General features: G+C 46.5%; 1 protein-coding gene across 1 annotated transcript; it reads right to left on the minus strand.

The window, feature by feature from the left end:
* Positions 1-1,251: 1,251 nt before the first annotated feature.
* ATG4D (autophagy related 4D cysteine peptidase) lies at positions 1,252-14,873 on the minus strand. The gene is made up of 11 exons (XM_083719311.1): positions 14,702-14,873; positions 12,947-13,248; positions 9,694-9,777; positions 8,364-8,537; positions 7,558-7,891; positions 6,498-6,562; positions 6,208-6,356; positions 5,136-5,214; positions 4,157-4,233; positions 3,282-3,401; positions 1,252-2,674 (listed from the first exon to the last, which is right to left on the minus strand). Exons 2-11 carry the CDS (start codon positions 13,164-13,166, stop codon positions 2,492-2,494), a joined length of 1,485 nt encoding a protein of 494 aa, XP_083575437.1. The 5' UTR covers positions 13,167-13,248; positions 14,702-14,873; the 3' UTR covers positions 1,252-2,491.
* Between the last annotated feature and the right edge of the window lie 285 nt (positions 14,874-15,158).

The raw sequence follows: 15,158 nt of genomic DNA on the forward strand, positions 1-15,158 counted from the left end.
AGATGAAAAAAGTTTGAGAACCACTGACCTGAAGTTGTCTTCTGCCACCTCTGGTTAAGAACCCTTTAACACTAGTCTCTTGTTCACCAGCACAGAAACTAACTGTGAAAAATCTGAAGTTCTAATGTTTAAGTCCAAACTCTATCACCCCCAATCCAGCCTGCGATGCAATGCATTTGCTTCCTCTTTGCCTTCCCAGCCTATTCACCTAGATTCAGAAAGGAAGGGACCATCATGCCAATTCCAAAGCGATTGGCTTGCCTGCCTTGGAGAACTTTCAAGGACAAAGAAGTGCATTCAGGAAGATGGGCAAAGTCTATGAGTAGGAGGAGATCTTGAGGCTCCTCTTAATGGTATTTCCGATTACAAGGAGTCGATCCCATTAGGAACCTAACAAGGGGCAGGATTCAATTAGGCTTCTGCACTAGCTGGTCCCATGCTCTTTCCAAACTGGCACCGTGGGTGGGAGAGAATGTTCACCTTAGTGCTATGCTGAATACAACCTGGCGTAAACACTTCTTCATTGCAGGCTTCAGCTGCGGCCTATGAACCACCCTAATATGGAGGCAAGTAGCCAAAGAGCTCTTCTCTTTCACAGGTAATATAGCCGATAATTTGCTTTGCAGGTACCACGAGTTTGGTCATGGTCTGAACTCTACAGGCTGGGAGTTTGGGGGGAGGGCAGGGGAGCAGCTGTTGTGCTTGTACCAGGGGCGTAGGAAGGGGGGACGGTCCGCCCCAGGTGTCATCCCAGAGGGGGGATGACAAAATCCCCCCGGGCGGATTGCTGCCGCACTGATCTGCCCCCGTGGGTAGTTTGCCCCACCCCTGGGTGAACAGCATGTGTGACGCTCAGGGTGTCCGAGCGGCTAGCTCCACTGCTGGCTTGTACCCTGTTTATGGGCATCTATTGTGTAGTGGTTAAGAGCGGTGGACTCGTAATCTGGTGAACCTGGTTCGCTTCCCTGCACCTCCACATGCAGCTGGTGGGTGACATTGGGCTAGTCACACTTCTTTGAAGTCTCTCAGCCCCACTCACCTCACAGTGGGAGGTGGGAGAGGAAGAGATAAGGAGATTGTTAGCCGCTTTGAGACTCCTTAGGGTAGTGATAAAGCAGGATATCAAATCCAAATCCACTACAAGAACAGGGGGTTGGACCAGGCAGTCTCTGGTTTGGAGAAGCAAGGATTTTTGCCAGTAAACTGGTTCCTGAGTCATAGCCAGGTCAATGAAAAGCTACACCGTAAAAGTACACCTGTTGGAGCAGAGCTTTTATTGATCAAACAGATCTGGAAGGAGGAGTGTTGCCTCTGAAGGGGGGAGTCTGGGTTGCCAGCAGAGTCATCCACACAGCAAACTTGGCTGACCACAAACACACCTGAGTTAAGAAAAGCAGAAGAGCACCCAAGCCCACTTCTGAGAGTTGTCAGTCTAACCTTTGCTTTAGCAGCTGCTGAAGACTGATAAGGCAGGAGGAAGTGCAGGGAGGGGAAAGAGAATTCAAGCAACTGCCTCCAGGGTAAAGTATACAGGTGGTTGTTTAATACCCCTTTGCCATGGATCTCTCAACCAATATGCAAGGCTCTATCTATCCCAGGGATGTATCTCTGTAGGGAATCCTATTCTCCACCGATAACTAACCTGAACTGTCCCCTCCACTCTTCTTTAGCCTCCTTCCAATGGGAGACCTTCCTCTACACTTTGAAACCATGTCATAATACTAATTATTCAAGCCCACCCAATACATCATTAACCAAACAGGCCTTGTGTCTCTTTTGTTCTTCCCCAGCCACCTGTTAACCAGTGAACAACCTCTATCTTGTAAAGTCTTCATCCCTCAATTTAAGTGAATACAGATTTGTCTCTATACATACACCTCAGTTAAAAAATAGACAAGACAAGCTGTGCCCCTCCCTCTTCTTTCTTTTATGGGCCTATGGAGTGCACTGAAACAAATTGATGGGGAGAAGCAACCACACAAGCAAAGAACCTCAATTTGAGCGCAATAATGCACGGGTTAATAGCCTGGCCCTGAGTTCAGGACTGAGTTCTCTGTGTACTTAATGAAGTTGCCTTGAACTCTCAGTCGCAGAGACAGAAACCTACTTTTAGAAAATCAACCCAGAACCACCTTTGCCAAAGGTTTCCCTCTCCTCACTGTGAACTGCCTTGGCTCTCGCCATTTTACAGTCATTTCAGTGCTCAATATCGCTTGCCCATGTTCTGCGGGTTATTCCAGTGTCTTGACTTCCTTTTAGCAGCATCCTAATGATCGAGGAGTTTGGTAACCCCCACAAGACATTTAAATTGCAGCCTCTGACATGGAGTGCTACCTGACTGCTACAGGCTGGAGTAGCAGAAGACAAGTCTCTGCAAGAGCGACACAGGGACTCTCCCTCTCTCCTGGATCAAAAAGGGAGAGGGCTGCCATAGACATCTACATAAATAAAAATAAATATGTCAGTGGTGTTGGGGCTGCCTCGCCAGCGATCATAAGACGACAAAATCCTCTGTGGTTGCCTTTTTCGCCCTGCCCCTCTTGCTGGGCCGCTGCCCTTGCACAGTTTGCTGGGAGAATCGGGAACAGAGCTCTTCTAAACCATAGTCCTGAGCGCAGCCATCTACAATGGAAAACATGGGGTATTTCTCTTTGGCAGCCGCAGAATTGAGGACCTGCAGTAGACACAAAGGAGGACAATTGGCACAATCCGAATACTTGAGGCAGAGACAACATGAGAAGGTCTCTATGCCGGAACAAAATATAGCTAGAGTCTATTTCTTCTCTGTTTTGTGATAGTCCAAGTACAGGGTAGAATTACAGGGATCTAACACCTTGTGGTAGAACCCCTGTACAAAAGAATTTGCACATCTTCCTCTCCATTTGTGAGTTATCATTAGAAAAAAAAACATAGCTCACAATTCCCATGTACAGGGAACAGGGAAGCTCCTGCAGCCAATCAGAAGCCACGGGAACCGCGCTGGACGTTCGGGTTCCAAAGAACGTTCGCAAACCAGAACACTCACTTCTGGGTTTGCAGCATTCGGGAGCCAAAATGTACGAGTGCCAAGGCGTTCGGCTTCCAAGGTATGACTGTACTTCCATCATTCCCTCAAATCACCTCAACCAGATCCTCACCATCAACATTTCCACATTTCAGAATTCTGCAAACCCCGCTCCCAGTAAACCCTGGGAGTGTAGTTTTTTCAGATCCACAAATCAATTCAAAGCTGGCCCCACTGGCAGGGCTTGGAGTTGCCTCAAGGCAAGCATAACCCTCACCTGTGTCAATTCCACGCACAGGCCCTCAAACTCTCTTCTGTGGCTGACGTAGAAGCCAATGGTGCAGCTGGGATCCACCTTGCTGAACGCTGTTTTCCGGGGTGAGTTGCAGTGGAAGGACTGGAAAAAGGGGATACAGCAAAACGTGACATTCACAGAGCTGTCTCACATCAAGATGACCCAGAGACTATGTATTTAGTACCGCCAATTTATACACCACTGAGCACCGTAGCTTCTAAGTGGTGTACAATGAGGTTGCAAAAGATCAGTTAAAATCACCCATGAAGTCAGAAAATCTTGTTCAAAATGCCTGCTGGAATTTCAGAGAGTATTCACCAAGTGCCTGAAGTTCAACCAGGGTGTGTGTGTGTGTGTGTGTGTGGCCTGTCTGATCTCAGCCAAGAAGGAAAATCTAGCGGAGAATTTATCTTGCACAAGTAAAGCCTTCAATATCACCCTGCATCTCAAAACATGTTTTAAAAATGCATCTGTAGCATATAGACCCAATTATTCTCCTGTTTCTCCTCCACGTAGAGAATTTATAAGTATCACAAGTTACCTTGAGGGAAAATTAAAATACCTTTAGTTTTTTACTCCACTGATGAAAATATGCCTTGCCCAGTTTTGTTCTTTCTGTAAGTGTCAGAAATGTAACACCAGCTCTTGCTTTGACTACTTACTTTTTACCATACTTCTCTTAAAAGGGCTATTATGCTTCCTCAATTTTTAGCAACAAAACACATTTATGTTTTGGCAGTTAAGCTGTAAAGTCTCCACACCGGATGCAAGGTTAACTATTTTGTCACAGTTGTGCCTAAGGTGCAATGGTACATACTGGCTCCCATGCCATCCTGGAGCTCTAAGCAGCTGCTTACCTCCAGGGGGAAATTCTCCTTAGTGGTGTCCACAAAGAGCTGGCAATAATGCGGGTCCAGGAACAGAAGTGTGTCATCTGGAAGACAAGAGAAGTGGGAGATCAATTATGGATCCTATTTTGTCTTATGGGAGGACAGATCCTGAAGCTGAGGCTCCAATACTTTGGCCACTTCATGAGAAGAGAAGACTCCCTGGAAAAGACCCTGATGTTGGGAAAGATGGAGGGCACAAGGAGAAGGGGACGACAGAGGACAAGATGGTTGGACAGTGTTCTCGAAGCTACCAGCATGAGTTTGACCAAACTGTGGGAAGCAGTGGAAGACAGGAGTGCCTGGCGTGCATAGGGTCACGAAGAGCCGGACACGACTAAACGACTAAATAACAACAACATTTTGTCTTATGAATGAGTGTGGTGGGGGTATGAGGGAGGAAGGGACACCTTTAAACTGTGCACCACTAGGAAATGTTTACGAATGTTTACGTACCTTGGTTTTCAAACAGAATGCGTTCCAGAAGTCTGTTTGACTTCCGAAACGTTGGGAAACCAAGGCACGGCTTCCGATTGGCTTAAGGAATGTCCTGCAGCCAATCAGAAGCCGCACCAGACGTTTGGCTTCTGAGGCAAAGTTCGCAAACCAGAACACCTACTTCTGGGTTGGCGATGTTCAAGTTCCAATGTTTGAAACAATGACCAATAACAAAAATGGCAAAGTTCTGCATGTTAACTTACATTCAGTAACTTCTGCAATTGCATTTTGGTCCATACTGAGCATATGAGTGACCAAGTATGGATGAAAATGTATGCAAATTACAGAAATGGATGAATGTCATGTCAACAATTTTGGTGAAGCATTTTGGTGGAGAATTTGGGGTGCCTGCCCTTGTTGGGGAAAAGCAAAGCAGCACATAATAACCCAACATCTGGAGGAGGAGAGGGGAGACCAGACATTTCTGCACCTCAGCAATGAAGTCTCTTACCTTGATATCCAACGAAGTACAGGGAATGCCTTGGTTTTCCTCCAATGATCCCAATACAGAAATCCAGCCTCAGAAGTTCCTGCACAAGAAAGCAACTTAAATCACACCACCTTTGACCAGCTCCCTTTCCAAGGGATCGCCCAGTGATATAAGGAAACAAATAGCTCAGTTGGTAGAGCATGATACTCTTAATCTCAGGGTCATCGGTTTGAGCCCCATGTTGGGCAAAAGATTCTTGCATTGCAGGGGGTTGGACTAGATGACCCTGGTGGTTCCTTCCAACTCCATGAGTCTGTGATTCTACTCTGTGGTATGCCCTGACGCAGAATGACCAGGAGACACACCAAACACCACCACCCACTTTGAGCGTTACGCAGGGCAAGAAGAATGCAACTGGTAAGTGCACTTGGGTGGGCAGGGAAGTAGTCAAACATGTTTAATTCACTGCTCTTCTTGAGTAGTTGCATTCATGAGAGCCAGTTTCTCTGTCGTGGCTACACAACTTGGCCATCGTTACGCAGCAAAGGAATCTCCCACCCCACCCCTCCTTCCACAGAATGGGCACAATCCTCGTTAAAGAACTGTTACATTTTCATTCTATCCCATAGAGCCAAAGACATAAAGGACCCATGGATGGTTAGGTCCAGTTAAAGGTGACTATGGGGTTGTGGCGCTCATCTCGCTTTCAGGACGAGGAAGCTGGCGTTTGTCCACAGACAGCTTTCCGGGTCATGTGGCCAGCATGACTGAACCACTTCTGGTGCAACGGGACACCGTGATGGAAACCAGAGTGCACAGAAATGCTGTTTAGCTTCCCGTTGCAGTGGTACCTATTTATCTACTTGCACTGGCATGCTTTTGAGCTGCTAGGTTGGCAGGAGCTGGGACACAGCAAAGGGAACTCACCCTGTCATGGGGATTCGAACTGCCCACCTTCCAATCAGCAAGCCCAAGGGGATCAGTGGTTTAGACCACAGCGCCACCCGCGTCCCATAGAGCCATCAGCCTGGATTCCAACAAGGATGTGCCCATTTGAGTCCCAGAGTCCATCTCACACCTATTCCCAAGTCACCTTAACACAGTCCACGTAGGCGGGGTTAAACGTCTCTCCCCCTAGCCGCATGGGCACCAGGATGATGACTGCTTTCCATTCGGCGCCAGGGTCCCACGCAGTCCTGTCTTTGCTTCTATTGGCCAGGTTTGCCACATCATCTTTGTACACTATGGGAAGCAGCAGAGCAAGGAATTCAGGTCCTGCAACCAAGGGGATCTCAGCCCAGCTACCTGGGCTATGACCTCCCAGGTGCTTCATGAACCACAGGCAGGGCTGCTTACCCCCCACCCTCCTTCAGCTCCTTTTACCTGTGCAGTCCTGAGACACATACACCGCCAGGTTGCCTGCTTCCGAACAGCAATCCACTGCTTTCCTGCAGGGGGGAGAAGGTGCACTTCAGTTGGACACAGTTGGACACAGCGTTGCTTCCCAACCCCACTCTCCAGCCAGCCTCATCCCTGCAAGACCACCACCAGAGGATTGAGGACAAAAGGAAGAAGCTATAGATTTCTAGCTTCCGAGGTCAGCAAAGGAAGTGGAGCAGCAGAACAGCCCGTCTATCAGCTTCAGGGCTCCTTTGCTTTTGATGCTTGGCAAAATTCCCTCAAACTCCCCCCCCCCCCGCCAATACAAACAACAACAACAACAACACCAAAGTGCTAAAGACTCAAAGCAGAAGGCAGGCTGGAATCTGTGCCCCTCCCACTGACTAAACACTGCTGGATCAACACACAAAAGAAGGAAGGAAGGAAGGAAGGAAGGAAGGAAGGAAGGAAGGAAGGAAGGAAGGAAGGGGGCAGAAAAGACTGACTGTTCCTTTTGCTGAAACTTCTGGGTCAGGACCACATACACACACAGTACAGAAATATGCAATTTAATATTCTGGAGGGACACACATTCTTCTTTGATTGCAAACCTTGGCAGCAGGCCAAGACTTGTCTCTTAATTTTAACACTGTGGTCTCAGCCCCATTCACGATATAAAACCTTTGCCTGTTCTCATGGCTTAAACTTTGAATCGCCTGATGCCATATGCAGTGAGATGATCCACACCCCAGTCAAAATGGGGTGGCAGAGGCAGGCCAGTTCTGGATGTTCTGTAGATTGGAAAGCCTTTGCACTGCCAAATCTCGAAACACTAAATATTCTTGGCCGAGCAGCTTGATTTGACTTGTGCACTAAGCATAGTCATGCAATAATTGGCAAAAACACACGGCAAATGAGCTTTTACAACAAATATAGGTCTCCTGATCAGAGCTGGCAATTCGCCCCACCCCATTGCACAAATATTCCTGGTCAAAATCTAACACCCCTACCCCCACTTATTTCCTGGAAGTCAAATCATTTCTTGTGTCTTATCACCTCTCACCTGATTATGTGGGCTACAATAGAAGGCCCATACCAGTCCCCTGCTTTCTTCCCTGAACTGCGCCCCAGATCAACCAAACGGTGAATTCCAAAGGGTGCTTGAGGCCGATCAGCAAACCATGAGATAATCTTCCGGTGGTAACGCTCCTTTTCCAGTTCATCAGGACTGCAGGTGCGCCTAGGGGCCTGCAGCTCCCAGGGTCCCCTGCTCCTGTCAGTAGGGATAGGTGGGACCTGGCGCAGGTTAGCTGTGCTGGGGCAGGGCAGAGGGGTGGCTTTCATGGGCTCCATCTCCGCCAAACTGGGGGTATAAAGGGCATCTGACCAGGTCCAATCTGAAAAGCGGAATAGAAAACCAAAAAGCAGGCTAAGGACTAGGGCACCCTTCATTCCCATTAACCACCCAAACATTGAAGCATCCCAAATGTAACGCCGTTTCACTTGCTCAAGATTGCAAATAATTATAGCCTACATTTTGATTGGGATGGCAGTTGAATCTGGTGGGCTGAGCCATTTGGCTTTGCAAGTAAAATCAACTATGCACAACTCGTAGTGCTATTTGTTCTGCAAAAAACTTTTCCACTGCTCAACTCTCTTTCAATTATCGATTTTGGGGTAGGGTGGCAGGTGCAATGGGAGGAGGGGCTGTTCAGACTAGATGGCTCTTTGGGACACTACGTGATTCTGGGGCACACTGCAGATACCTGCATGCGTGAATGCATGCTTTAAGATGGGACAGGGGAATGGGAAGGGGCGGGCAAGAGGGATCCCCTCACGACATGTCACACACAGAGCTGTGCCCCTCACCTCTGCCAAGGAAATGGACGACGAGACCCTGAGCCAGCAGCATCTGACCACTGCGCAGCATGCAGCCCCAGCCACAGTCCGTGGTCCACATAGTGCCTTCTAACTGCTGAAATTCCCGTCGGTAGGTTAGCCAGATGCGTGAGGCAAAGTCCTTCTGAAAGCACTCCACATCCTCTGTAAGGCAGAACAGAGACCGGTAAGGAAGAGGCCTAGCCAACAGCAGCACACAAACAAGTCCAGAGGCAGAACTTTTCCTTTCTGCATCACAACGCCCCCAGCCATATTTACTGGGAGATCCTCTAGCTCACAGACGGGGGAGTTCAGGCCCGGCACAGGTCTGTTTGGCCTGTGAGGCTGTTTTCCCCAAACCATGCAAACCATGCTCACCTGACATCTTATGGGCAGGTGGAGCTGTGGCTGCCAGTGCACAAATGTAAGTCCCAAAGTCCTGATTGTGCATTGGCTAGGCTGGCTGTGCTACTGGCAGTCAGCCAGTTCCCAACAGGGCTCTCACCAAGTGCCGACAATTCAGAGTACCCGTCCCCTAATGCGGTTTTTCACAAACCTGTGGTCAGGGATGATGGAAGCTGTAGTCCAACAACAGCTGGACTAATGAAACATTGCCCTAATGTCATTGCGACATCAGATGATCATCAGGTGGGTGACCATGTCCACTTGTCAAATCTGGCCCACAAAGGATCTGTTGGCAGATCCAGTCCCCCACCCCCTTTCTCTAGCTGTACTGTCAAGATAATCCTCTTCATCTAAGTCAGGCTTCCTCAAACTCAGCCCTCCAGATGTTTTGAGACTACAATTCCCATCATCCTTGACCACTGGTCCTGCTAGCTAGGGAACATGGGAGTTGTAGGCCAAAAACACCTGGAGGGCCGAGGTTGAGGAAGCCTGATCCAAGTAGTTAGGATAAATGAATAAGGATCAGAACAAACTGAACTAATGCTATACATCTCAAACGTTAAGGAAATAAAGGGCAAGTATGAGCTTGTAATCCCTCCTTGGCTATCCAAGACAAAGAAGAGGCAGAGAGAGAAAAGCAACAAAGGGCCGGCATGAAAGGACTTCTTGGCCTTGATCTTCAAAGTCACCATCTCCTATCCGTACTCCTGCACTGCTAAGAGAATTGGCAGCCTCTTTCAGAAATGCATCTATTGTTATCGACTGAGGGATTTTACACCAAATCAATAGTGTCTTGTTGGGGGTCAGAGGAGGAGGCAGGCAGAGAGTGCATGAAGGAACTGCACAATACCACTGCAAAACGAAAATGAACCCAAATTCTGGGAATCCCCTCCACCCTGCCTCCCAAGCCGCTCACCTTCACGTTCAAAGCGGTAGATGTGTCCAAAGAGGTAGACTGGGGAAAGCTTGCTGAAATTAGTTTTGGTCTTGACCGTCCAACCTCGGGAGGAAAAGGAGACAGGTAGGTTTGTTACAAACCATGTGGCATTCAACACTGGGCCTCCACTTCCTTCCTGCAGATTGGTACGGAGATCCAGGCTTGACTTAACCTCCAAACCAGTGGCCTCCAGTGGCAGAACTCCCCACACCCAGCCTGACTGCATAACACTCTGCAGAGGGAACACCTTTCCCTGCACATTTCTGCTTAAGATGTTGCCTTCCATAGAGCTTACCCACCAATAAACATCCACCAATGGACTAGAAGCCACCCCTCAAATGTCATTTATTGCAGTTTGCGTTCTCACATTCACCTCAGTCCTCACGTGCGTGAATGCATGGCTGTAGTTGGGAGCATCTATCCAAGAATAGCCTGCATGAACAGATCTCGTTCTGCACATGCAACAACTATGTTAAATCTCACCTGGTGTTATTTAGACAGGCCTTGGAAATGGGAATTTTCTTTTAACCAACCACAACTTATGGAAGTTTTTACTAATGCTTTATTGACATTCTTATGATTGTATCTTTTGTATGGTGAACACTGGCTTGTAATTATTATTATTACTACTACTACTACTACTACTACTACTGAAGTGTGGTTTATATATATATTTTTAAAATATTTATTAAAGATTTTATTAATACAATAAAGAAAAAAGAAGAACAAAAAAGAAAAAAAGAAAAAACACTTACACCTTATACAAAAAGCATACCACAACAGAATCAATTAGATAATAACCATATTTTCTTCGCTTTTTGGACTTCCTCACATCTCTCGTTCCTGCGTTCCTGATTTATAAAACTTTAACCAGCAATTTATCACCTTGTTTCAATTCTTATTTTGTAATTTTCCAATATTGTGTCCCTAACTTTAGATACTTTTATCTAAAACTTAAATACTTAATTTAGACATAAAATTTATCTAAAATTTATCTTTTCTTAAATTTCACTTGTACTCTTTTCAACTAGCTCTTTTCAACTTGTACTCTTTTCAACTCATACTCTTTTCAACTAGCTTAGTGGTGCCATGTTATTTTCACTCTTGCATCCTTCTTAACACTCATACAATTTGCAATATTTTTGTAAATAGTCCTTAAATTTCTTCCAATCCTCTTCCACTGCTTCCTCTTCCAGGTCTCGGATTCTGCCAGTCATTTCTGCTAGTTCCATATAGTCTATCAGTTGCATCTGCCATTCTTCCAGTGTGGGCAAGTCTTGGGTTTTCCAATGTTTGGCGACAAGTATCCTTGCTGCTGTTGTTGCATACATAAAGAATGTTCGGTCCTTCTTTAACACCCTCTGAAGTGTGGTTTATAAATACTTAAATGAACAGATAAAGTATCCACCAGCATGTGCCTGCAATGGGGAATTCTACAATGTGCTGAAGCTCAGTGCTCAGGTGTAGAAAGAGCACTATAAATGTTTTATTTTTTTCAGCCCCTCAACTACAGATTAAAAGCAACCCCGTCCAAATTGCCCCTGTTCATTCCTGACAAGAGAAGCTACCTGGAATCATACAAAGCAGGTGCTCTTAGTGCAGGAAAAAATACAGGGAGGGAAGATACGGTGGATTTCTGCTCCCATCGCCAGAATAAAGCAATCAAGTTAAACATTACACAAAAAGAAAGCAGAACTAAATCTCTCCAACCCCACCCCTGCCTCTTGGATTAGTTTTTAAATGCCATGGGGTAAGATACGAAATCCTTATCTGTAAGCACAAAACACACAATCAGTGTTGTAAGTAGAATTTAATAGGACATTTTCACCAACCCAGATAGATCTGTGCTCACATTCACTCTCCACAGCCATGATTCAAGGAGCTAATGCAGAAGCAGAAGTTGGCAGAGGAGGTGTTCTCAAACCAACCAGAAAAGCATGCAAGAGGTGACAGCTTTATTAGCCCAGCAGAGGCTAATGACAAGATGACAAGAAAACAGAAGTAGAACCTGCTCTCCAAATCATATTATCTTCCCCACCCCATGATCAGTAAGGCTAGCCATATTTGTTCAAGGTGTGTAAGCCTCCTACACACATTTGCTCTCTGCTCTTTTCGTAAAAACACACTTGGCAGCTGTTCTCAGAAACAAATACTGACATATCAAAAGCCTGTGCTCAGCCTCCAAATCTAACAGGGATTTTGGGTCAGCTTGGCATGAAAGTGCCTTTTGTCAATGAATGAATGCTTTTGTTGCAAGACCTGGAGATTTGCCATATCCCAGAGGACATGGCAGAATTCCAGATCTCAACATATGGAGGAATTTCAGAGGAGCTCTTGCAGCACAAACAAAGGAAGTCACTCCATGGCACGACGAGTCGTGCCAAATAAAGGAAGTCACTTCATGGCACAACAAGACAAAGGCCAACATGAGAATCAGGCCTCTCAAGAGTGCAGGCTCCAAATTGTATTGAAGTTTGGGGCCATCTTGATTCTCAAAGACAACATCTACCCACAAGCCTTATGACACTGAAATCTGGGGATATCCTGGGTCTCCCAAAATCATACAAAGCCAAATGCTAATAATTCTACTGAGTACTCCCAGAGCCATACCTTCTACGTCACTGTAGGCTAAAACTAGCACACTGCCAATTTAGTATTTAATTCATTAAAATTTATATACCACTTGATTGCAAAAAACAAACACCTTCAAAGTGGTTTAAAAACAATAAAACAAAATTAGTTCAAAACAACTATTTAAAATATTTTAAAAATAAATTAAACATTCAGTTAAAAACCTGATTAAAACACAATTGAGATGCATATATGTTTAATTTCTGGTTTAAGATTCTAGACATAGATGATTAGTGGCTAACAAAGCTTTCCCAATAAACAATTTTCAATTGTTCATTTTTTAAGATAAGGATGCATTGTTGAAAAAGAGAATCCAACCACTATCCCCCTTTTTGTTCTGACTTAAAACCATAAACTGCTACTATATTTTGGAATATTGGAGCTAGAAGTTTATGGTTCATTTTTTCTAGCTTTTAATATTTTTATAATATTAAATATTTTTATAATTGTACGATTCTGTAATTTAATTGTATGCCACCTTTGGTGGGGTTTTCCCTCTTAAAGGAAGCACAAACATTATTTAAACTTGTCAAGTGGAGGACTAAGCAGAAGAAGGATAATTTCCCTTAATTTCCATGCAACAACCGTAAGTCTGACTCACCATATTTCACATTGTTCCAGACAGAGAAGAGTTTGCTTTTGATCTTGTCCACTTCGTCAGGCTCGCTATGCTGGCTGCGTGCGGCACCCCCTCCGGGGAATAGCCCTGGGTAGTTCCCCCCTTGACTGCTGGACCTGGGATTGAAGAGTTGCCTTCCGTCTGAGTGGCGCAGCTCATCCTGGCTTAAGTACTGCACTGAGGTGGGTGACACGGAATTCATTTAACAACTGGGACCAGTGCAGGCTGCGTCTTCTGTGGGGGGTTGGGATGAAACTTCCATGTGCCTCGCCAGGGAAGCAGAACTGCAGAAGCATCAGAAACAAGGGTGAGAATCTCACTAAAAAAGCAACTAAGGAAGCTCAAAGGCCCCAAACATTTTAAAGTACAAATCAATGCATTTGCAAACAAGACTCATGTTACCCCCACCTCCTGCTCTGTCTGTCTGTCTGACTCAAACCTTCATGGTCAGCAGTATGAGATGTGTCAAGGAAAAACATTTAAGGGACGCTAAGCTGTAAAGAGCAAATGGGAGAATTCATCCAACGTCTGCCTCTTTTTCAAACAATGGCTGTGAATCCCTGGCATTTCCAGTTTAAAGGATCTCTTTCACCAGGACTAAGAACAACTGTGCCTTAGACTGGACTAAGAGAGTGGAAAGGAATCAGAGAAAATCCTACAGCTCCCACCCCCCACCCAGCACCCTCTGCCTCCTTTAAATGAAAGCTGTGTAAACCAGGGGTCACAACCTTTTTCAGCCGTGGGCCGGTCCACTGTCCCTCAGACCATATGGTGGGCTGGACTATATCTTTTTTTTTGGGGGGGGGAGGAATGACTGAATTCCTATGCCCCAGAAATAACCCAGAGATGCATTTTAAATAAAAGGACACATTCTACTCATGTAAAAACACGCTGATTCCGGATTGTCCGCGGGCTGGATTGAGGTGATTGGGCCGTATCCGGTCCATGGGCCTTAGGTTGCCTACCCCTGGTGTAAATCATGGTTTTTATCAGTCCAGAGACTGACCACCACCATCTCCCCAGCTGAACCTTTTAGAGCAGCATACAATATTCTGAACCAGTAACAACAGGGTGGGGGGCGGGGAGAAAGTGAAAGGCACCATATTTCAAGCAGTATACAGTGGTACCTCGGGTTAAGTACTTAATTCGTTCTGGAGGTCCATTCTTAACCTGAAGCACCACTTTAGCTAATGGGGCCGCTGGAGCACAATTTCTGTTCTCATCCTGAAGCAAAGTTCTTAACCTGAAGCACTATTTCTGGGTTAGCGGATTCTGTAACCTGAAGCGTATGTAACTCGAGGTACCACTGTATTGGGAAGTCTTTAATGTCTAATGTTTTATCGTGCTTTTAATATTCTGCTGGGAGCCGCCCAGAATGGCTGGGGAAACCCGGCCAGATGGGCGAGGTATAAATCTTCTTCTTATTATTTTTACTATTAATATTATTATTATTTCAGCAGGCAGGAAGAGTGAAGGGAAAGGCGCCTGCTTGATCTCCATAGACAGGGAGCTCCCAAATGCAGGCGATGCCCCTCTAAGCGGCCGAGTCCTCGCAGATGCGGGAGCGGCCGAGGAACCCTCTCCCCCTCCCAACCCAGCAAGCGCGGCCCTAGCAACCCAGCTCGCCCCCAGCAACCAGCGCCCATTCCACCGCCACGGAAACCTTCCCCTCTCCCTCCTGCAGCGACACACGGCCCAGGCGAGCCCCGCTTCTCCCCGGACCCCCTCACACCCAACCTGGGTGGGCATGGGACGAGGTAGCCCGTTTCCCCGGGGCGAGCCGCTGCCGTTCAGTCCGCCATGACTTGGGGAGACCCTTCCGCCCCGAGCGGCAGCGACAGCGCCACCGCCATCTTAGATCCCCGGAAGCAGCTGAGAAGCACCCGACGTCCGGGCGGAAATGGTCCTTCGCCCTCAGACGGCTGCCGGAAGTGGCTGCTCTCTCCTTGGCGAACCTAGAGATAGAAATGTAGAGGAGGAAAAGCTCAACCTTGGCGAGCCTCACCACCACAAAACTACAACTCCCACCATCCCTAGCGGGAAGGACTAGGGGTCAAGGATGATGGGAGTTGTAGTCCAACAATATCTTGGGAGGCTCAAGGTTGAGCAAAAATCATAGAATTGGAAGGGATCCACCAACCTCCTGCAATTTCAGAAATCATATATATATAGCTTATTTATTTATACTTTTCAA

The sequence above is a fragment of the Podarcis gaigeae genome (assembly GCF_964106915.1).
Source record: "Podarcis gaigeae genome assembly, chromosome: 17".
Taxonomy (NCBI): domain Eukaryota; kingdom Metazoa; phylum Chordata; class Lepidosauria; order Squamata; family Lacertidae; genus Podarcis; species Podarcis gaigeae.